The sequence below is a fragment of the Lagenorhynchus albirostris genome, chromosome 18 (assembly GCF_949774975.1).
Source record: "Lagenorhynchus albirostris chromosome 18, mLagAlb1.1, whole genome shotgun sequence".
Lineage (NCBI taxonomy): Eukaryota > Metazoa > Chordata > Mammalia > Artiodactyla > Delphinidae > Lagenorhynchus > Lagenorhynchus albirostris.
This window is the reverse complement of record NC_083112.1, coordinates 75,521,424-75,545,291: the sequence shown is the minus strand read 5'-3', so window position 1 is coordinate 75,545,291 and position 23,868 is coordinate 75,521,424. Positions and strand designations below refer to the sequence as shown.

The 23,868-nt window shown below is 45.3% G+C and overlaps 1 protein-coding gene across 1 annotated transcript in view; it reads right to left on the bottom strand.

The window, feature by feature from the left end:
* Window positions 1–23,868, bottom strand: part of MYO16 (myosin XVI) — a 427,643-nt gene that overhangs the window by 76,348 nt on the left and 327,427 nt on the right. The window contains exon 28 of the mRNA XM_060128880.1: window positions 14,002–14,104. Coding sequence (XP_059984863.1) covers window positions 14,002–14,104 — 103 coding nt within the window. The remainder of the gene's footprint in view (window positions 1–14,001; window positions 14,105–23,868) is intronic.

Sequence of the window (23,868 nt, the reverse complement as noted above, 5' to 3'; positions counted from 1 at the left end):
AAAAGTGAAACCTCGTAGTAGAGTATTTTCAGGAAATAGGCAGTTTTCAGGTCACATAGGAAAGCTAAACTTGAAGGGGAGTAAACATGGATGAAATGGATTTTCTCGCAATGATTAGGAATTTCACAGGACTCAATAGTGGGTAGTTAAGAAGTGGTCTGAGTGTTTCACATGGCAGATCTGCCTGTCAGGCCAGACTCGGAGGCAGCAAAAAAAGGAGGTGTTGCTGGGATCCACGGTTTGGGAAAATGAGGAGAGGATGGGAATGTGAGTCACAGGACACGTATGAGGGAAGGTGGGATGCTAGACAGGCAGACACAGGGAAGGTGGGAGCCAGAGGACGGGGCCACTCCCAAGCTCCTGGTGAGATTCTGATGTGGTTACACTCATGGAAATTCTCCCTGCGCAGGTAAAACCAAGGGCTTTGTGAGTAAGGAGGGCTTCTGGGTTTCTGATCCAGTGGGAGCGGGGGCGGAAGGGAGTCTGAATCCACACTGCAAGTGTCCTGCTAAGACACAGCTGAAGACTTTGTGCAAATGGCTGGGTATTGTACTGCCATCGCATTCAGATGATTTAAAAAAAAAATTTATTTAGCTATTTGGGTTTACTTTACAGTTATCCAATAGGTAGATTCATTCATTCTTTATTTTTATTGCTTACCACATGACTTATGTCGCCTATATCTGGAGATGCTCGCTAGAAATTTTAGCATTTGTTTGGCTGTGCTGGTCTTTTGGTAAATATTTCTTTCTCCTTAAAGAATGAAATTAGCTATTTAGTAGTATTTCAGATTCCTTCCTCAGAAACCGTTCTGAATAATACATTTTAGTCCTTATGGCCTCTGCTCTCACTGATACTGTGGATTAGTGGGACATAAATCTAGGAATCTATCTTCATCAGGAAAAACCCAGACAAGATCCCAACATTTTCAAGGATTTACACTGTCTATTAATGACACTGACTAGGAGAAAAGTGTTGGCCATTTTAATTTTGTCTCCGTGATGAATTCATGTACAGTTTCTCTGTAATCAGTGCCTTAGTATGCTATATCAAATCCAACAAATTAAGATTCATCTGAATGAGACCAAATGTTCAGATCACCTACATTCTTGATTTTGGCTGCATTCTCTTATAAAAAGATGCTCTCACAACCAGAGAAAAGGAGAGGTTGACACGTCCTCCTCCTGAGTCCTCTGCTTGTGTTCCCTAGATGCAGAGCGCAACTCCCAGATGCGTCATCTCCTATGTGAGATGAAAATGGTAATGTCATTCTGACTCCTGTAAAAGTAAACCACCTGTGAATTAGAGTCTTCGCTATTTTTATTAGAAAACCATTAGGTTTTTTGTTTTTTTCTTCTTTGAAGTGACAGATTTTAAAAGATCAAACACAATTGTCATCGATGACTTCGAAAGTTTCGATTACCGCTACAGTTTCCAGGGATTGTTTTAGAGGTGTAGGCTGTAGGAGGACAGACAAGGGCCGGATGGGCGGTTGCCATGGAGTGTAGGCGGACGGGACGCTGCAGTAGAGAGAGATGTGGAGGCACCTGTGAGGTTCCTCCCCTGGCGCTCCGTCCCTTCACCATCATCCCTGATTACTGCTTTCAATCACAGAGAGGCAGACGCAGAGGAGGGCTGCCCTTCTTGGGAGCGTAAAGGGACCCATACTTCCCGTTTCCATGGCAGGATGCGCACAGCACTGGCCTCACCTTTTTAGGGACATCCCCCATCTGACCACCCCTCACTGATTGGCAGACCACTGGCAGAACTATCTCCAGAGTGATCTTTCTAAACATCAATCTCGCTATGTTACTTTCATGCTTAAAATTATTTAATAGGGCCTTCCCTGGTGGGGCAGTGGTTTAGAGTCCGCCTGCCGATGCAGGGGACGCGGGTTCACGCCCCGGTCCGGGAGGATCCCACATGCCGCAGAGCGGCTGGGCCCGTGAGCCATGGCCGCTGAGCCTGCGCATGCGGAGCCTGTGCTCCGCAACGGGAGAGGCCACAACAGTGAGAGGCCCGCGTACCGCAAAAAAAAAAAAAAAAAAAAAAAAAAAAAAAAATTATTTAATAGCAGGTCATGATTTTCAGGATATTGCTCAAACTCTTTAGAAATGTTTGTTAGACTTTCTGTAGTAAGATCCTTTTTCAATGCATCCAAGTTTATCTATTCTCAAACTATATCATAGTTCTTACCATTCCAAAAGGGGAACTTGTTTTTTTCCTCTGGCTTAACGTCTACTGTTTATTTGTCTTCATCTCTCTTTGAATCATCTACTTGAAAAGCCCCTGTTCATCCTTCAAAACCCAGATGGCTTCATGAACTCTCAGTCTAGTGTATACTTTATAACAATGAATTCATTACAGTAGTGTGTCTATGTCACTAATGTACCTTGAAGATATCTCTAGAATACCACTGAATTCCCGGTTTTGTCATTATTGGTATACCTGTCTGAATGTTCAACTTGACTGTGAAGTATTTGTGGACTAGAATAATGTTGGAAAAATATAAAGGTCATAATTTAGACATATTGGGTGAAGGAAAGTAGATGGAATGACAAAATGGAAAAAGCAGAATTTCAAAGAAAGTGGTTTTCAGGGACATGAGCTACAACATGAACTCAGATATTTAAAATTTAATTTACTTCAAATAAATGAATCTTTAAAAAATTATATCTGTTTAAACTATAGGAATTCATTCATTTTATAAAAATGCATCTCATGCAGTTCAAGAAACAAAGATGTTAAGTTTCATATTTCTGGTACCATCACATTCTGGTGTAATTGCAAACCAAATTCTAGGACCTATTTCCTCCTCTAATTCTTTACCTCCTCTTGGACTCACCTTGCCCACTGCCTCCAGTTCATTAATATTCCAGAAACCTTCCGTGGTTTTATGTTGCCTCTAAGCTAAAATGCATACTTCAGGGTTTAGTATTCAAAGCCCTCCATAATATGATCTTTATTAATCTCTGAAGATCTAACACATTTCACTCCTCTAAAAGAGATGCTATTGACTCTTATTCTAACTTCCCACATACTCCCTGAGAGCAGAAACCAATTCAAGGCTTGCGCAGACAATATCAAGGGCCTACAGCATCTGAGCACAGGGTTCTTACTGAATGGTGTCACCGCTGCTGCCATTGTTATGTTAGATGCTATCTCGTATGTCTCGTATGTCATATTATTGGAAGGTTTTTTATTAATAACTACCACATATAATTACCAGATTATATTTTAATGAGAAATAGTTTATTGTGGATGCTTATATCTTTGCTGCAAAATGCTTTATGCTCGTATTACAGACAAAAGATTATGCTTAAAAATTTTAATCTCCTTTGCTCTAAAAACATTAAGCATTGTTCAAACAAATACTTCCCATTTAAAGACAAGATATATCATAGCTAGATTAAAAGTAGTCAACTTCTTTTACTGTAATATTAGAATTTCAAAAAATGCCCTGGTATCTATCTCTTAAAGTGCGCTACCAATGTCAATCTGTTCAGTTTTTAAAATAGTTTTATTGGCAATCATGAGAACAACACACTTTTTTATGTGTTTTGATGTCTGTGTCTCTCTCCCATCAGGTTTGTTTTTCTTCCTGCTGATCTGAGAATGTCACTGTGTTCCTTTAAAACACACATCTTTCTCCTTTCTGTACCAGGTAATCTCTTTCAAACAGAAGCAGCCTCCCAAACCCCAGCATTCCCACAGGCATGCTATGGACAGTCCTTCACACATTCCTGGTTAGCTATCATTTTCATGTAGTACCTAGGTGCATTGTATCTCATATCTTTTCCTGGTTTTCCTGCCTCACATTTATTCACCCACCTATCCTACCATCTGTCTGTCTTATCCATCTATTCACTCACCATTCGTCCATCCACCCATCTGTCCCTCCATCCATCTCCCCATCCCTCCATCCTTCTACCCGTCCCTCCATTCATCCTTCCATCCCTCCATCCTTCCACCCATCCCTCTATCCACCCCTCCATCCTTCCATCAATCCCTTCATCCATCCCTCCATCCCTCCATCCTTCCACCCATCCCTCCATCCATACTTCCATCCCTCCATCCTTCCATCCATCTACCCTTCTGTCCCTAAATCCCTCCATCCATCCTTCCATCCCTCCATCCATCCTTCTATTCCTCCCTCCATCCTTCCATCCTTCCACCCCTCCCTTAATTCCTCCATCCATCCTTCCACCCCTCCCTTAATTCCTCCATTCTTCCATCCACCCCTCCATCCTTCTATCTATCTACCCCTCCATCCCTCCAGTCACAAATCAAACATGTGCCTAGGGCCTTCCTAATACCAGGCACTGTGCCAGGCTCTAGGACCACAAGGATGGATAGAATCTGCTTTATCCTTTGAGGAAGCTCAGTAAAACAACCATTTAACTAAAAGCCATCTTTTTCAGGCTGAATTCACATATTTCCCCCGTTTGCTTCTTTGATTCCTTAAGTTTCTACAGAAGACCACTATTTTGCATATTTATATTTATTAATAATACTACAGGATTTTACATTTTCATGCTGGCTTTGAAAAACTACTAAATATAAATATTCTAATGTTCAGTCTGGCTCTGACTGTACTTTTAAACATCCTCAAAGGATACATTTGTACTAAAATACAAGTTCTTTTCTCTTTGTTATAAATAGACTATTCTTGAAGTTTAACTTCAATGCAGAAAAGATAATTATAGCTACACACATCTAAAAGAGTACTGTATCTTCTGGTATTTGAAGAAAGTGGTTTGGCTCGAATTACATATAATTACAGGTTAAGAAAAATTAATGACTCTCACCTAGAACAGTATGACCTGTACAGCAAGCAGTGATGAATGAAAACTACTATTTTGTGCTTACGAGTGAACTACGCACTATGTGATCCTGTGTATTATTTCATTATGGAAATCGTACCAGTATGGTCAAGAGTGCTTCACAGAAAAAACAAATCTCTTCACCCCATAGCGACACGTTGTGCAAACCAAACCAGTGCCAATCCCAGACGAGGCTGATTAGCTCCAAAACCACAGAGGAAAGTGCACTGGGTAAGTTAATGGATTCATTTAGGGAGCACCTTTAGTCTCTGTCTTTTTAACAAAATGGGCTCAATGATGTCAATAATATTCACCTGCCCTGTGGAATGTGATGTTATAAATGATTAACAGCAGCATAAACACAATCGGAGCCATTGTGCTCACCGAGGTGGGTACAGACACAAACTCGGAGCATGGCCACCGCCAGCAACAGAAACGTTACTGCCGTTTATGTACCTGGATGTTGGCTTTACTTCTAAAAATGTGAACCCTCATAGCCCTTCATCCTCATCATCTTCTCTAAGAGTATCTGTAGAGTTTTAGATTTTTGAAACATTACCGAGCTTTCCTAATGTTCTGTGGTGTGATCACGCTTGCTTTGAGACTCATCTATGTTTACTTTCATGAACTGTCTTCTGCTTTCAACTCCAGCAGGGCCAGGTCCTTTCCACCTTTTTCTATAACTTTTATTGGAGTCGAGTTGATTTACAATGCTGCGTTAGTTTCAGGTGTACAGCAAACTGAATCAGTTAGACATATACATACATCCACTTTTTTTAGATTCTTTTCCCGTACAGGCCATTACAGAGTATTGAGTAGAGTTCCCTGTGCTCTACAGCAGGTCCTTATTAGTTATCTCTTTTATATATAGTAGTGTGCATATGTCAGTCCCAGTCTCCCAGTTTATCCCTCCCCCTCCCTTGCCCCCCTGGTAGCCATAAGTTGGTTTTCTACATCTGTGACTCTATCTCTGTTTTGTAAATAAGTTCATTTGTACCTTTTCTTTTCTTTTTCTTTTTAGATTCCACATATAAGCAATATCATATGGTCTTTTCCGTCTTTTGGAGCGCCAGACATACTTTGTGCAGCAAATTCACACCTGCACAGAAGAGCTGGAGCCCATTCCTGACCTAAACTAATGTGCCGGTTTTAAAGGAGAGTTCACTCTTTGAGTCAGTTAAATGTGATAAGACTGTTGTCTGAAGGTCCCTGTGAGGTTCCGTCCCTTCTCTGCCTCAGCTACCCTCTCTATCCGTCTACCTCTGCTCTGTCTCACGTAGGTCACGACCTTAAGTTCACTGCCTGGCTTCCCAGCTCTAGTCTTGCTTCATACGTTTTTTCATATTTAAAGCCTAAATCAGATCATGTTAACACCCTCCTTAAAGCTCATCAGTGGCTTCACGTTGAACTTGAAGTAGAACACTGTGCTTTGCTCATACAAGTCCCCCTGGTTCTGGCCCCTGTGTCCCTCTAAGCGTCCATTCTCAGCAAGGTGGATTCTGCCTCAGAGGGTGACGTTGGCTTCTGATGGGCAAAACCCCCCTTAGCTATGACAAGATTGGTGGCATACAACAGATGCTTAATAAGGGCTTATTGGATGACCACCTCAATCTGGAGTGGGGAACACTAGACTGATGCAGAAGAGATGGACCTGGATGAGGTGTAGGCAGGACCACCATTCTTTCAGTAGTTGTCAAGAGCCAAGCTTGTCCAGGAAGATTGATCCTTGAAGGGCCACAAACTACGGTAACAGCTAAGATTTTGTCCCCCAGTCCCATCCCCTCATTCATTTTTTTCCATGGAGGGGAGCGACAGTGAAATAACAAAGGCTGAGAAACTCTGCCCCACGGTGTGGCCTCTCCCCTTGTCACTGGTGGGTGTTCGGGGCTCCACCGTCCTGCTCCCATCTGCGTTCTTCTCTTGGGCTGCCCTCCCCTTGGGACAGCACAGAGGGCTCCCACCCCACCCTGCTTCCTGCCCCATCACGTGACTGGCTCCTTGCCAGCCCTCAGGTCTCAGCCTGAACGTGGTGGCTGTGGAGATGCCTGTTATGATGGCCGCCCACCTGAGCTAGGGACCCTGGGATTCACCATCACAGTGTCCACCTTGGTTCCCTATCAGTGAGGAGTTACAGGACCCTAACCTGTAATTATTTATTCGTTCACTGCCCACGGTACAGACCTCCCATCCCCCTCCAGACTAGACTGTAAGACCCCTGTGAGGGGGACAGGCCATTCCTCCTTAACATTGCATCACAACCGCCTGTGTAATTTCAGGACACAAACGATGCTCAGTAAGGCTGTTGACCTGGAGTTACAAGAAAGTAGATTGATTCCTAAGACCTGGAAATGGCATTAGCCATAGGCATACCCTGTTCTCACTTAGCAACGGCTGAGCGCCAGATATTACACTGAGCCTTTTGCTTAATGAGGCTGAGAGGGAAAACATAAAATGACTTTAAAAAAGGGACTATCACACGTATCAGCCAGACTCGATTGTGGATACTTCCGTTCCCAAAAGAAACGTGATAACAGGTAGGAGATTCGTTCGTTCATTCATTCAACAAACGCTGGTTGTCTACTATGATCCAGACCCCAGGAGACGTGATCGTGACACACACACACACACACACACACACGTGTGTGTGAAAATACATAAGAAAAAAAGAGATGTAATATTTGTCCTCAATAAAGTTCAGAGTGAAAAGGGAGACACACTGTCCAAGAACCAAACATCTGTAATGTTATTTTTAAATACTGAGTGATACGCACCAAGGGTTTGGAGTAATTACCTTTAGGTAGTTCAGTTGTGGGTGATCTATATTTTCGTCTCTAATTTTCAAGTTTCTTATAAAGATTGAACACTATAACAAAATTATATTCATATATATGTGTATACGTACGTGTTTAGTACACGAGAAAAAAGGAAACACATATACGTGCATATATATAGTACTTCCCAGTCACAATGCACATAGTACCAAGAGATACTCTTAGATCCCTAATTTTTATTATTTTCAACATTAATAATGCCAGAGAAAGAGGAGGAATATGAGAGAAAGAGTAATTTTATAGGCTATTTTCTAGCTTGAACTTACGGTTGATTTATGAAGTGCCCCTCGAGTAATAAAACAAAGGCTATAAGCCATTAATTTATTGTCCTAATGAGAGCCAAGGGCCCTTATACAATGGTCTCGTCTTCAAAGATGTACAGAAAGTGGAGCATGTTTAAAACTTTTAACAGTTTCTCGCTCTTTCTTTTATCATCTTTTCTCTACTGGACTATTTGGGGTTAATGAAATAATCACTCCTTCATCCAATGATTTTATTTAACGTTACGTTAATCTTGCAATTCTTGGTACTGTCAGAGTGAATTCTTCCAAGGCCGTATATTTTAGAGAGACATGCAGCGGAATCTAGGCCATGCCTTACATGAGAAGATATAAGGAATGAAAATTATATTAAAGGATGATGATGAAGAAAATAATTATTGTAATTGTTTTTTAATTAATTAATTTATGGTTTTGGCCACGCCACTTGGCATGTGGGATCTTAGTTCCCTGATCGGGGATCGAACCCGTGCCCCCTGCAATGGTAGCGCCAGGGAAGTCCTGTCATTGTTTCTGTTAGTGAATAAGCACAAACAGGAAACGTATATTTCATTGAATGTGGAGTCTGCCCTTTGTTACTTCCTTTAGATCTCTCTTCCTTTCTCTCTCACGCACACAAGGACTAAGAATCATATCAGGTGGGTCGTTGAGGTCAAGTTCAAGTTCTAATTGCGTTTCTTACTTCCTGTCTGTACCATCTTGAGCGAGTCACCGGCAGCCTTCCCGTGTCTCATCCCCCATTCGTACAGCCTTAGAGGAAACGTGAAGTCCCTCTCAGGTTATCATCGAAATTTCTCCTTCCACGCTGTCCTGCAACAGGTGTCACACAGGACACTCTGCTTGTCCGCAAAGCTCCTCTCACCCCAAAGTTCTAGAAAAGTCTGGAACGACAGGGCAACCTATCCCTGTGAAAGCCTTGCTGAGTGGGGGTCAGCCATCCCCCAGCCCGGCTCCCCCTGGGCCCTACGAGTGCTGGGGGCTGCACGGCACCCCTGGCACCCATGAACGGGCTCTAACAGATTTGTTTCTCTCTTCGTCACCCTCCAGATGGCTTTAAAATGAATATAGCATTCAAATAACTTCACAGAAGAAAGCATCCTCTAACCAGTTGATTCATATAAAATGTGTGAAAATCAGATGATACCATTTATTTTTCCACTTAGAATTAGTTTCAAAAGTTTTCCCTTTATATAAATGACATAACATGGCAAAACACGCATGTTTCACGTGAGCCAAAGTGCCTGCCGGTCGCTGGTCTATGGCTGGGGGAAATCAGGGCAGAAAGTGTTTGATTAAATGTACACAGTCCGGAGGGATTATTTTTAGAGTTACCTTTTAAAGTGGGACTGAATTAAAAAAGTATATATTCAAATAAATGAAATATCTGAATAATTTAAAAAACACCAAATAGTAGAAGGTTAATAACTAGCAGCTTAATTTCACTTGTTTTCAAACTGTGTAGATTTTTTTTTTTTCACCACAAACAAAGTACGCCACAGGCTCTTTGTTTCATAAAGAAAAATATACCTCTGGTGAGACAGAATACAGTCCTGGAAGGCAGTCATGCAGAGTCCACTCAAATCATTTCAAGAACCTTCTACTTCTTTTTGAGCAACTTAAATTCTGCCTTGAAATAAGGATAAAGCTCTGATTCAGCATAGTTTTAGCATATTTTTAAAATATGTCATTTCATCAACATGAACAAGAAACCACCACCGAACAGGATGCTTTTCCAACCATCACTGCCTCATGATTTTTCTCCACTTTTCGTTAAATTAAAACCCCCTTCTGTTAAAACGGTGATGCTGAGTACGTAAAGGGAGTAATGGCCTGAGTGAGTCCGCCCGAACTTGTGGGGACCAGTTCGAATCCTGTGAAGATGGCTTTGAGAAGAAAGGGCCGGGGGTGTACATTATGCAATAGGTTAATTATTATTTGGAAACAAAACTGCTTTAGGGAAAGCACTGTCAGTGTGACTTACCGTTTTTTCCATAAAAGCTTAAAATAATTAAGTTGACCCTACACAATATTCCACTTAAATTGTACTTAGGGAGTGGCTACAAATTTTACAAGTCATTTGTAATTACAGGAGTAATGCATAGATACATGTACCTTCTAAACATAGATACAAGCTAAAAATTCCATTTGATTCTCATTCCAAAACCATTCCCCAGATATTAGCACTGTTAGGTTTTTGTGAGTTGTTCCAGGTTCGAACAATTCGTATATGTCTGTGTATACTCGTATCTAAACTATAGGCGTAGGTTTGGTGGCTTCTTATTGACACAGACTCACTTACTGGCCCTGCAAACCTGCACAGTGTCTGCCTGCATCTTTCCGTCACCTGTGCTGGAAACACAGCAGCAAACCGGGCAGCCGCGGCCTCCAAGGATGCACTTCCTCGCTGGTGGAGGACAGACAGGCAGCAACGTGGTCGAAGGTGGGCAACCTCAGGAGTGAGAACAAGCAGAGGACACGGAGGTGGGGGCTCGGTCGCGAGCAAAGCTGGCAACCTGCACGCTTCAGCAGGGCTGCTCTCCACCTGCCTTTGCCCAAGGGGTGAACACGAGGCGAGCGTCCCCTAGACTCGCATCTGGCCTGAGAATCGTCACCACATCTGCTGTTTCCTCCGGACGCCCGGAGCATCTAGGTCTCCGCTCTCACACTAGAGCTGACATTAACCACTGGACAGAGTCAAACACTTCTTCCCTTGAGTCCAATTCCTTCTTTTCTCCCTTTCTCCTTCTCCTCCTTTTCTTTGCAAAATGCAGTCAGGACCTAGCCTCCAAAAGCCCCGGCTGCTGAAGGGTCAGTGGGCTGACGCTTGCATAAGAAACATTCCGATCAGAATCGCCAGCAACGGGAAGCAGCCAGCTTGTTTTACCTCCATCTACTGGGCGAATCAGAAACAGAAAAAAGACACGAACTACAGGAAGCAGTCTGCTCAGACTCATAAACGAAGCTACCAGGGCCTCTGATCGGAGCTCAGTCATAAACGAACCTACCAGTGCCTCTGATCGGAGCTCAGTCATAAACGAACCTACCAGTGCCTCTGATCGGAGCTCAGGCCGGGACGCATAACCCATGCCTTTCAAGTTCTGTAGTCTGAGGAAAGGGGCTTTCGGTAGCTACATTAAAAGAGACAGATCGAGGCGAGTGCAGTGGAAAGAACACAGCACAGAAGACCCGGGTCTGGTCCCAGCAAAGGGGCCTCCCCACCGAAACGAAATATTCGCCGCACCTTGTATTTTGATCAGTACGCCTCGCTCTAAGACGACCTCCTCATGTCTGAAATGAGGTTATTCCCGTTCACTGCCTACCTTCCTTCTTCTGCATGGAATTGTTATAGGGCTTAACTCAAATAAGGCAAACAAAACAAACCCTATAAATAGTTGTAACAAATTCCAAGGATGAGAGGAAGCGTTACTTATGAAATAACAGGATTTCCAGGGCCTCACGTACCGACTCCAAACCCACAGCTACATAAACAATAAACAGCACACGTGGACTGGTAAACAAACGCACAACACTGAAGGGAAGACGTCTCTCCTCGTCTGAAACAGAAGGAAATCCCGGTGTTCAGCACCGCTGATGGAATTGCTGTAACGCGCAAAAGAGCAGGAACGATGGGGCTAGAACGCCGCTACGGATGACGCGGAGGCTTTCCTGCACAGGCTCTGGTCAATGTCTGGGAGAAAGGAAGCACTCTCACAACATCCCCAAGACCCATCAGAGCCACAGTTAAAGGATCATATTTTTAGCTAAGAGAATTGAATTTCTAGCTAACACTCTACGCAGATTCACGCAGCAAAGGATGACTCCGATCCCTTTATGTTCTAGCATCGCTTCTAAAAACCTTGGAGAAGAATAGCTATTAATCTCACGCTAACCACTCGGCCAAAGGATGAACACGGGCGGCTTCACAGGAAGTGTACGTTGGACTCAGCAATTTCAGATCAGGCTGCCCATACAAGAACCGCCCGTTACGACCTGCTGTTGTTTCAAACAGCTCCTAGTTAATCCTCGTCTTCATTAACCAACCAGAAGATAGCGGCCACAACTCTGCCTGTAACTATCACCGCGTTTCGAACAAATGCTTTGTTTCTGACACGGAGGGGTCTGCCTTTCTAGGTCAGAAATAAATAATTTTTTAAAAAACTTCATTTGCTGTTTGACTAGCACAAGAGTGAAACATGAATAAGCTTTATTTCTGTGAAGTCAGTGATTTGCCTTATAGCATCAGGTATATGAAAGGTTACATCTTGGAGAAGCTGGAGAAAGCTGTCTTTCCTAACTATTCCATAGGGAACGTATAAGCAAACATGATCAGCAAATGAATACCTTTCTTTTTTTTCTCTGTCTTGTATTTTTGGCCTCCTTTGGGGAGATAAAGAGTGAGGGAAAATAAACTAGTGTAATGAAATGGGAACTCTTCTGCATTTTGATGCACCTTTTCAAAGTCCCAATGTATGTGGGATTCAGTGTCATACCGTCCCCAGCTGCACTGTCAAGTGTCCTAGCACACGCGCACTGGCTTGCTCCCCAGCCCCCTGCCGCCTCACGTCTGACCTCACACTCTACACAGGTGTCTCGGAGGAACGACGGCTGGTCAGGTGTTATGGTCCCTGCCGGTCACTCTCACAGTGGAAGAATTCTTCCAGATTCCCTCACTTTGTCTCGACAAGTCAACCTTCTTTCTCAACATTAATAAAGTAAATTATTCTTATCTGTGTTTTTTTAAGGAACAAAATGCAACGAGAAAATCTTCGTGTTCTATATTCAGGAAACACTAGTGTTCAGGTACTGGCTTAAAAGTTCTGACAATGAGTCAGTTGAAATAACTTCACCGCCTACAGGCTTGTGGAACAATTCTGCATGTGAGCCCACATCTTATGCCACTGACTGGAGCGGGGCTAGCTGACATCACTCTGTGTTAGCAAGTCCTCCTTCCTCCTTTTTTTATCCAATCTTTTGGCACAAGTGTGCATTCATGCCTACTACCGACTGTGTGAGCGTCCTCCTTCAGACCGCTATTTGAAGCTCAACTCCATTATTAGGTAAAAAAAGGAAAGAACAGGGGACAGGATAATAAAGAAAGAGGTTGGGTGGCACAGACGATGAAAACGTTTACTCATCGATGCTAAAATGCGAGGTTCTTAGTTCTTCGTCGTAGACGGATAAGGGTGTTAGTGTCAATCCAGGATTCAATACCTGTCTTACCCACACGGGGCCGCTTTCAGACACGTCAGCAATTCTGAACCTTCTCTTCATGTCATTTCTGCACTGAAGTACTCTTTTCTGGCCTCATCAACTATCACGCATTTTCACTTGAAGATGTTCTATCTCCCTCTCATTTTTAGAAAATGAGATTTATGTCTCCAGTAATGGTTATGTTTTGCCAAAGCTATTGGCCACCAAGCTCTTTGCCACCAATGCACTTGCAGATGTTTTATATCTAGGAACCTGCAATAATTCCTGGTGTGGTGGACTCTATTCTATTTCCTGTTATTGCTCTAACATTACCTTCTCAGTCCTTTTACTTTTCAAATTCCTCTTTCTCTTCCTAACCCTAGTCACGGTGGCATTCTGAGTTGCTTCAGGGATTAAACAGAATCCAAACTGTGCCCTTGTGTTCGTGGGGAACATCTCCCTGCTCTTCTGTCTCCTGTTCCTTCCTCCTTCTGGGAGCCTGGCTATCCCTCCAGCAGACCCCTGAGCTCTTCCAATCCCCCCCGTTTTGGTCCCTCCGACTTCTGCTCCCTTTCAGATGCTCCAGAAAGCTCTGGCACCAGCACTGGGGTCTGGGATGTGGGCAAACTTAGTGGGGCTTCCGGACTTCTCCCCGCACTATAAACAGAGGCTCCGAGCTTCCTGCATCCTGCATTTGCCGATGAAACCGGTGAGTCAGAAGGACTGATATGTTTCCAGGGACTACACTTAGCATCTCTCTTGGCCAAACACGTCACAGCAATTTGTTTTTGCCAGTGAGACTGGGGCAGCTCCCCGTGGGGACTCGGCCCCGCTACTGGAAACCCCAACTGCTCTGGTAGGAGCTTGTAGATCACTCACCTGCCAGCCTGGTAACGGGCACTGCTGCAGAGCCAGCCGGCATCTCTCCTCGGCCGGCAGCATCCTCTTGTCGTCCGGGAGGGTCTCGGCCAAGGGCTTATACCTGCAAAAAGCAGTGGGGACAGGAAAGCCATGACTGAATTGGTCATCAAAGGATTATCTTCAACAGGGTTGCCTTTGTTACCCTGTTTCTTAGACTTTTCCCATTCTTACTTTATCCTACGTGCCCCCAAATCTCCATCCATTGTGCATTACATTGGACCACTAGGAAACAGCCCTTGTCCTTTACAAGGAAAATGATCTTAAAAGGAACCAAATATATCTCTCAATCCTGTAATGTATGTTTAATATTATCAGGAGTGATGCAAACCATTTATCAAATGAAACTTCGAAGAGGAAGAATATGAATCTATTAGTTCTCATTTAAATTTGTAGAATACTCTTAAAATACACCTTTTAAGGTATTCCCACATTCTTTGTTAGTGTTTGAGAGTGAATCTAGAGGTAGTTAGTATCTATAATGAAGGGACACCAGAACACCCAAAAGTTTTATTTAAGTGAGAGGTAGAGAAGCTTCCTCCCCATGGAGTAGATACTGAGTATTTTAAAAGAAGGACAATTTATTTTTGGAAAGTTCCTCAGAATAATTAAATTTCGCTCTTTGGCTGAAATTCATGACTATATAAAGTTTTCCTATGGGTTTCCAAAAAAAATGCCTTTCAAAATTATATGACCCATTAAAAAAAAATCTATGTGAAATTTTCATTTGCACTTATGGCATTTAGCCTGACATGGAAGCCAAACAACATTAGGAGGAGGAGGAGAAGGGGGAAGAGCAGGAGGGGGAGGGGGAGGAACGGGGGGAGGGGAAGGAAGAAGGGGAGGGGGAGGGGGAGGGGGAGGAGGAGGGGGAGGAAGAAGGGGAGGGGGAGGAGGAGGGGGAGGAAGAGGGGAGGGGGAGGAAGAGGGGGAGGGGAGGAAGGGGAGGGGGAGGAAGAGGGGGAAGGAGAGAGACAGGAGAAATGAGAAAAAAATCTAACTGCATCTGGTGTGTTTATGATCCTCACGTTGGGCTGCCCTGGGAACTCAAAGGTGATAATTAAATCACCTAAGTTTTCTGTTATTTTCTGTAAAATATCTCAGCTTTTCATCTAAAGTTTGTTGCAGCAAATTTGGCATCTTCTCAAATGAGTCCTTTGTTTCCTGAGGACATCTAAGGAAGGCGGTGTGTCGCCTACACACCCGGTTCACCACCCCCATCCAGCCGAGCACTGAGAGGGCTGGACGCGTCCCACTGGCGGCCACCGCACATCTTTATCTCTGCAAGTGAGGTAGAGAAGCGAGGTTGGAGGGGGAAGCGCGGCAGGAACTGTGGGTCTGGGGTATAACATGAATCCTGAGAAAATACACCTGTGTGACTTTTTCAGTAGCAGACTTTCATTTCCCCTCTAAAATCCTTTTAGCATACTGTCACTGAAAACTTACCGTATTATTTGTCCTGGATTGAGAATTGTCATGATATTGCTCGCGTGAGTCAGACAAAATAAATACGGCCGCATCAGCAACACCCTCCCTTCTCACACATAGATTTTCGCTCATGTATCAACTCAGGGTACAGGAGGGGGTAAAAATAGCAAGCAACAGAGACTGAACAGGAATTGTAGTGCTAGAGGCACGGCTCTGAAGAATCTTGCTCATCGTTTTGAGCACATTGAATGGTCTCAAATGATCTATAGATGATGGAAGTATTCAGTGATTTTTTTTTTTTTTGATAAGAGGCAAGAATATGATTTTCTACTCTGCAGCGTGCGGAAGGCCGGGAACTGGGAGGAGAGTGTACGGGGGCAGTGGAGGGACCACCTGAAGGTGATGGGCATCCCCAAAAGATGCTGGTACATGACATCGGAGCATCAGTGGGCAAACAGGGATTATGTGTTATAATGTTTAAGTGGTTCAAAGGTGATAACTGACATAACCGTGCAATGTATGTGAATAGGAGAGAAACTGGATTGGGGATCTAAACCAAGATTCAGGTCCAGCTTTGCAGCAAACTTGCTGTGAGGCCCTTGGCAAAGCGCTGAGCAGGTAATCTTCCCCTCTCTCAGTACCGCACGTGTGTGCGACCCAAGTTCTAGGTTCTGTTGTAATCATTAATTTAATTTGTATCTGTCCTCAAAGTGTGCGAGCTTCCCCAGGGCTCGGGGTCATCTCTGCACATCCCATGGTGTCTGCTCCATTGCCTATGCGTGTAGAAAGTATGCATACATGAAGAAATTGGGCTGGGAGAGTGGAGGATGGGGAATGACACTTCTCGAGCACCGAATGAATGCAGGGGACTTTTCATTAGTCGCTTCGCACACTCCTCCAAGACGCAGGGGGCATGGACGATAATCTCCTTTTGATGGTGAGAAGTTGACGGTCACAGAAATAAAGTCACTTGCCCAAGTTCACACAGATGATGTTGAATTGTGTCTCCCCAAAAGAAGCGTGACCTGACTTGGGAATAGGGTCTTCGAAGATGTAATGCAGTTAAGAGGAGGTCTGTAGGGTGGGCCTTAATCCCACAGGACTGGTGTCCTTATAAGAAGAGAAAATGTCACGTAAACACAGAGACACAGGGAGGACGCCACGTGATGATGGAGGTGGGGAGGGAGGTGACGCAGCTGTAAGGACTGCGGGGCCACCACCTGAAGCCCAGAGAGGCAAGGAAGGAGTGCACCCAGAGTCTCAGGGGGTCAGGGCCCAGCGATGCCCTGATTTTGGACTTGCGGCCTCCAGAACTGTGAGAAGTACGTCTGCGTTGTTCGCAGCACCCCGGTTTGTGGTGCTTTGTGAGGGCAGCCCTAGGGACCTGACACAGATGGTGGAAGGGTCTGGGATTGAACCTGGGGCAGCCTGACTCCTGAGGCAATGTCTCCACCACCATCGCTCCGGCTGAGGCGGGAAGGAAGCAGCCCCGGCCCCAGATAGTTCCAGAGTGAAAGACGAGCTTGAGCACCAAAGTCCCAAACGCACAGTAACCATCAGCATACGGGACATGCAGAGATGAGAGCTCTTGGTTCTCTGACCTTTGGGTGACTGAGCTTTTCTTTAGCAGTAAACTAAACTCATAATGACATACAGACTCATTCAAACACTCAGGAAAATCAGCGCGTTTCCACCACTTACCCAGAGTCACACAATGCAATGAAATCACTCAAATTATCTTCTCATTCTTTTATAATTGTCTCATTCTGGAACTTTGCTAATTATCACCAAGAAGTGAATTGACATAATTCAAGTATCTGAATACAGTATTAACAAGTCAGAACAAAAAACCTTAACACTTGGTGCCTTTTTTTCTCATTTTATATTGTTCTTTTGACACCTAAAATGGTATAATTCTGACATTTCAACCGAAAAGACAAAAACGTCATCTTAGACAGGGTGAGGTACTCTATTTTAGTGTAATTAAAAACATCTTGTCTTTTGGAATGTGAGTGTCATCTCTGGGTGGTGTCACGGGCCCATCACTGCACTGAAGCATGATCTCATAGAAACTTCAATTTCAGACCAAATGGAAATAACCAGCCCGAGCCTGGAGCTGCACATGGTCCTGAGAGTGCTGGTGTGACTGGAGAAGGGACTTCTTTGCTCTCGTTCCCCACACCCTCCTGGCCTCTGTTGCCCAAGAGGTGGTCACCTCCATCCACTGAAGATTCCCTATCCTCAGGGTGACACCTGCCCTGCATCCCAGATAAACCAGCCGACTCTGAGAAGTCAGTGTTGCCTCTCCCGGCTGACTCACTCTTGTCTCATCCTGGTTTGGCGTGAGGGGCGTGACTGGCACCTAGTTCCACGTCCAGAATCTGGGTCATGTGGCTCATTCACTCGGGCTCATTCAATCAATCAACCAATACTGACTGAGCACAAAACAGATACTGGGAATGCAGCAGGAAACAAAACAGACCCTTATACCCCTTACATCCCATGATGGAGAGAGAGATAATAGAAATGGAAATGAGGACGGATGTCAGATATGACAAGAGAGATGGAGAAAAATAGAGCAGCGAAGGTTTCAGGGTGAGCAGATACCTGCTGGTGAGGAAGGAGGCATGGCTCTCTCTGGGGAACAGGGATCCAAATTGAGGGCATGGGGTCTGGAAGCCTGGGGGGGGGATGGTACCTGCTTAGGGAATCAAGGAAGCAGGCATGGCTGGAGCAGAAAAGAGGGAGGAAAGATGGAGGAGATGGACCCACAGAGGTATCCACACAGGGTGAGGACGAAGACCCCACCGGTGATGCCACGGACTTTGGCTTTGACTCTGAGAGTCCCGGGGAGCAAGGCTTTGAGCAGACGAGTCACATCACTTGACATTTAAAGAATCGTCACAGCTGTGAGGCTGAGAGCAGGCAGAGGGAACAAGTGGGGGGCTGGGGAGACCCTCTGTACGCTCTTCCCACAGCCCAGGATGGAAGCAACAGGAATGGTAGGAATTGGTTGAACTCTGTCCATATTTGAGGCAGATCCAATAGGATTTCCCAGTGCACTGATGTGGATGTGAAGGGAAGAGAGCATGACGTCATTTCTTGACCTAGGAGACTGAGGATGACGTTGACATTTACTGAGATGGAGTAGTCTGGGAAGAGTAGTTATTTCCCTGGGCCAATGCTGCATAAACCGAAGGAAACGGTCAGTGCAACTCAGGAGAACCAGAAACGGGGAGTGGAGGTGAAACTCCCAAAGGAGGTGTAGACCAATGTCACCAACACCCCCGAACCAGACCTAGTGCCTCCCTGGTTGTCAATTCCTCAGCCGGGGTCAGTCTCTTCTCTGTCACGACCTTCTGTCTGACCGAACAGGACAGTACTTACCATGTGGGAAACTGGTCCTCTTTCCATTACGGTTCTGAATACTCAGGGTTCTCTGTTACTCGGGGTAACACAGTTGAAACCTATAACTGTGTTAGACGCTCCATTTGCCTCACTTCTCTTGGGAACGTGTCTCTGACGACTTTCATCCTCCCCTTCCTGCCAGTCTACATCCTAAGTTGCCAGTATATAAGTGTGGGGTTTCCCAGCAAGTCCCATCATGGTTACTGAAAAATTCTATAACACACACACTCGTCATTAAGTGCTCTTTCTACATCAAGGATTCATGAAACCTCTCCTCAATGCACTCACAGAATCAAGAATATGATGACAATAGAAGAATAACAGACATGACCACACCTTACAAAATTATAAGTGAAAGAACCACATTACTGGTCCTTTTCATTTTGGGGTCTCTGTATTCTAAGATGGGTAGATTGAAGTTGAAGTAGCAGAGAAAAAGCTAACAATTAAGAAATGTAAAGTACAATAGAACCTAAGGAAAGTGATGAAATAAATATTCCTCTTTTCAAAAGTGGTTGTTCCTTCTAGTTTCAAGGAGAACCTTGACATTCTATCCCTCATGGTCCCAGAGACAAAAAAAAAAAGGGGGCTTATGCAGTGACCGTAGACGTCTGGTTAAACATTGTAGTGACTCTTAGTTGACTATCATGAAATTGTAGAATCATTGCCTTAGAAAGATGCAAGGGATATACATTAAGCTAGTGCTTTTAAAAAAAAAACTTAGATGCAATTTCTCTGAAATTGTTTCTGTTTGCTGAATATGGACTTCATTCTCAAAGAAAATTATGTCGTGACAGTTTCAATCCCGAAACCACTTAAACAAGAAAACCAAGAAATAAGAAACTGAAATAAGAAAACCAAGACCTGATGACATTTCTCTTATTAGGGACATATTTTAATTACTTATTTGATAACAACAAAAGAATGCTTGAGGATTCCCGTTAACCTCCTTCTACCTGAGACAGGCCTGGATAATCCACAGAAAGAGGAAGATGGAGCATGGAGGCAACTCTCCGTCGGAGGAAGCATGGAGAGGGACAGCAGGTGAAGGCAGGTGCAGGAGGGGGGGAGGGGCAGGTGGGGCGGGGACTGTGTGATTTCAGAGCAGCCCGGGGAAGGCAGGGTGTGAGATGGGGTCCACAGCACTAACCCTCGTGGAGAGGTGCGAGCATGTCAGCACTGACAAGGGGCTGCTGGATTTGTGATGGAGGACTTGAGGCAACGTCCAGAAGAAACCAGAATCCTACGGATCCAAGACATTAGCAGATGGTGGAGAAGCCCGAGGACCGGGCTCTCGTGGTTCATGGCATAAATAAAGAAAAGGTCATCAGCTTCAGCATGAAATAGAATCAAGCAAAGTTTTGGGGGTGTTTTGCTTTTCAGCGGCAAGGAAGAATGTTCAGACAGCATGGGCAACACTTGTAGAAATCTACGAGTCCTACATTCTATCCATGCTAATTTTTGTGTATTTGTTTTCCTCCAGGTTATCTCGCTCATTAAGGTTTAGTTCTGATAGGATGAGGACACAGTTTCTTCTCTAACCATTCCCTTGAAATTTTCCCACAGGGCCCTGGGTGGTTTGTCTGCCTGGCGTGTAGCACGAACGTAGCCGTCTGGCTATGGTTAAACGGGGATGCATTTTACCCCTTCCGCAAACTTGCCTGGATTGTCATTGTACTGTTCATATTCCTGCTCTCAGGGTAAACGCAGTGCAGGTGCAGAAGGGTGATTTTCTAGCTATCTGGGGCCAATTTCCAGCATTCAGGATGCTGAGTGGTGGGTTGAGCGTAACAGCCGCCTAGCAACGGGACTGACATACGTCATGAAGACGCTGAGAAGTACGAAGAAGCAGGAGTACAAGTGGGCTTGAGAGAGAAATAGAATCTATTTCAACGTGGAGGTTGGGGGGAGGACAGGAAGGAGAAATGAGACACAGAGAGAGAGGATTTGCACAAGTGCTTTTCAACTAAAGAGGATCCCTTTCCTTTCCTTTTAAAGAAAAGGATGCGAAAGCAAAAAGTCCAAAATCCTCTAGCTCACACAAAAATCCATTGTGTTAAGTGTTACCTATTCTTTGTCTTCTTCCGTGAGTCTTAAGGTTTAGAAATCCCAGCTAGGGCTGTCGGTGGGTCTGGGTGTTAGCCCCCGGAGCTGACGGTCCTGTGATGGGCGGGCTCTGCTCCACCCGCCACGCCCATCTCCTCCGCGGCAGAGCAAAGCCTGAGTTGCTCAGAGGACCACGTGGAGTCTTCATCACAGGCACCTGCCCGTCTGCCCCCCCAACATCTCTCTGCACCTGCTGTGCCCTCGTCAGCCTGACACAGTTTCCAGCGGGTTCACCTACATCCCCTCCCCAGTAGGCACGCCCTTTCCCTGTATATTTACAGGAAGAACTGGAAGGGGACGTTCGCTGTCTTTTGCCATGGCCTTGGGGTCTCCTGGAGTGTTCAGAACTGGAATTTGGTCTTGAGTTTCCTTCTGCATCTGTTGGGACTACCATTAAGCCCCTCAGGATCTACATGTGACTCTATTAAGGGGAAAAGTCTTTCCATCGTTACTCTGACAATTCCAGACCTACTGCTCACGCCACTGTGCAAGACTCAGTTCTCTTCTCTTCCCAAATGATGGTAACTAGGCTGCTGTCATCTTTAGAAAATGGTTACACCATTCAAAGGCACTGTGGCTATTCACATTCCCATGGGTTTCCTGGTTCAAGAGGCCCCTAGGAGCAGAGTCCTTGGGAAAAGTTGCCGGCGGTGGGGGGTGGGGGAAAGGTGGGCGGTAGTGGTGGAAGAGCTGCCCCATTGATGTCACCCCAGAGCTGCACGCCCACATGACAGTTCTGTCCGAGGCTGGGGGACTAGCTTGGCGAGGGCCATCCCTAACTTCTACATGCAATTCTCTGGAGTTCAGAATGGGTCAGGGGAGAAGCAAGGTGGGGAGAGAGAGATGGAAGGAAGGGAGAAACACCAGGGAAGAGTTATCCAGTGCCTACAGATTCCAGGTATGATGATGGATCAGTCCGTATCATCACTGAATTCTCACAGCACCCGCAGAATGACATTTACAGAGATTACATGATAACTGCAAAAAGTTACAGCAAAGCTAGGTTCTTAGTCTAGGGTATAGAATTCTGAGTCTAATATGTCTCCTACTAAATGTGTGCGAGAGATGGGACAAACACAGATACTTGCCCCTTTTGTTTTTGAGCCTGAAAGGATGAAGGCAACCGTCATACAGATTAATGTATAAATGAGGACTATTAATAAAACAGGAAATGTAAAGAGAAGGACCCCATGCTACTGCCCTGAATTCCAAGCCTCCTATGGCAAGATGATATTCCCCTTCTCTGTCTCCTTCTCCTCCTCCCTCATTATGCTGGGTGTGTGTGTGTTGCTTTTGTTACTGTTATTTTGATGCCATTATTATGCTATTATTTACTGTCATCACAGCCACATTTATTAGGCGTTTATCTGTTACAACTCTAAAACACAGCATCCAAAATTCAAACTCAGTGCCTGGCTTTTACATCACTGCTGGTGGAGATGCAGACACAAGAGAAAGGAGATAATACAGAAGAGTGAGGGGGGGGGCTTCCCTGGTGGCGCAGTGGTTGAGAGTCCGCCTGCCGATGCAGGGGACGCGGGTTCGTGCCCCGGTCCGGGAAGATCCCACATGCCGCGGAGCGGCTGGGCCCGTGAGCCATGGCCGCTGAGCCTGCGCGTCCGGAGCCTGTGCTCCGCAACGGGAGAGGCCACAGCAGTGAGAGGCCCGCGTACCGCAAAAACAAAAACAAAAACAAAAAGAGTGAGGGGAATCCTGGACCCTACTTCCTGGGCCAGCTGAGAGGCCCTGGAGAAGCCCTTTTAGCCTTCATCTGAAAACCCCCGGGATGATTCTGTGTGAGCTCTACCGAAGGTGTGCTGTTTCCCTCGGCTGTGACCGCTAACGTGCCAACCGGCTGCAGCCTGGGAGCTGCCGGCACGGTGAAGGCGGTGGGTGCCGAGGACCACACAACCAAAACGAATCCACTCACGCCATATGGTCCCTTCCTCGGAAGCATCTCACTCCGGAGCCCGCGGCCAAGCAGACCGCCCGGGGATGCGGCCTTAATTGTGTGGCATTCATTCAGGCACTTCATGTAATTAAGCCGGAGGCTCTCATCCCAGACAATACGGGAGCTGAGTTAATAAAAAAGAACGCGAAATTCTACCTTGGCTCCTGGGGTTAGCCAGTGCCACTCTGCAGATAAAAAAAATGGATTCAGCGCACCTGCCTAGAATTTACATGACAGTGCTCTCAAGTTCTCTTACTTCAAGCCCGTCCCACCATTTCATTTTAATTGTACAACGGAAGAACGTTCGAATTATTCAGTAAATGTATGGAAGTGAAACACTCAATTGAAAGTGTCCTGGTGTGAAATATACACAGAGTTCCATTTCCTGAGCAGCCTTTGCAGCAGGTGACCTGTTTCTTGGCCAGGGGTGTACTTGCTTCTAATCGGGCCGGAGGATAGGTTTACACACAGAAATCCCATCCCTGCATGTACGGCACTGCAGGGCCACCTACTGTGGGGACATTTCAAGGTTGGGCCCTCTCGGGGGACTGAATCTGCGATGGAGCTGAGCTAAGGGTTGCAGGAGAAGGACCCAATGCTGCTGTTTTCAGATCCCGTTACACATGCCCAAGAGGATGCTTAGCGCAGTCGGTGAGGACGTTGAAGCTGACGTGCTCCACCCTGCCCCCTCCACACTTTGCAGAATTTACTGGCTGAGCCATAGCCTGTATTCTTCAGGTACCAGAACAGCTTGTTTCCTTAAACTGAAAAGAACAGCTGTTCATTTGTTGTTTAAGCCTAAATGAGAGCCCTCTCTAAGCTTTGTGGTTTCAGTAACATTATCCTGTTCCTAAAGCAATTTGCTCCCTAACCAAATACCCCCTGAGGTTAGTCTGACCTCCTGTCTTTGAGTAGGAACAGGAAACCAAGGCAGG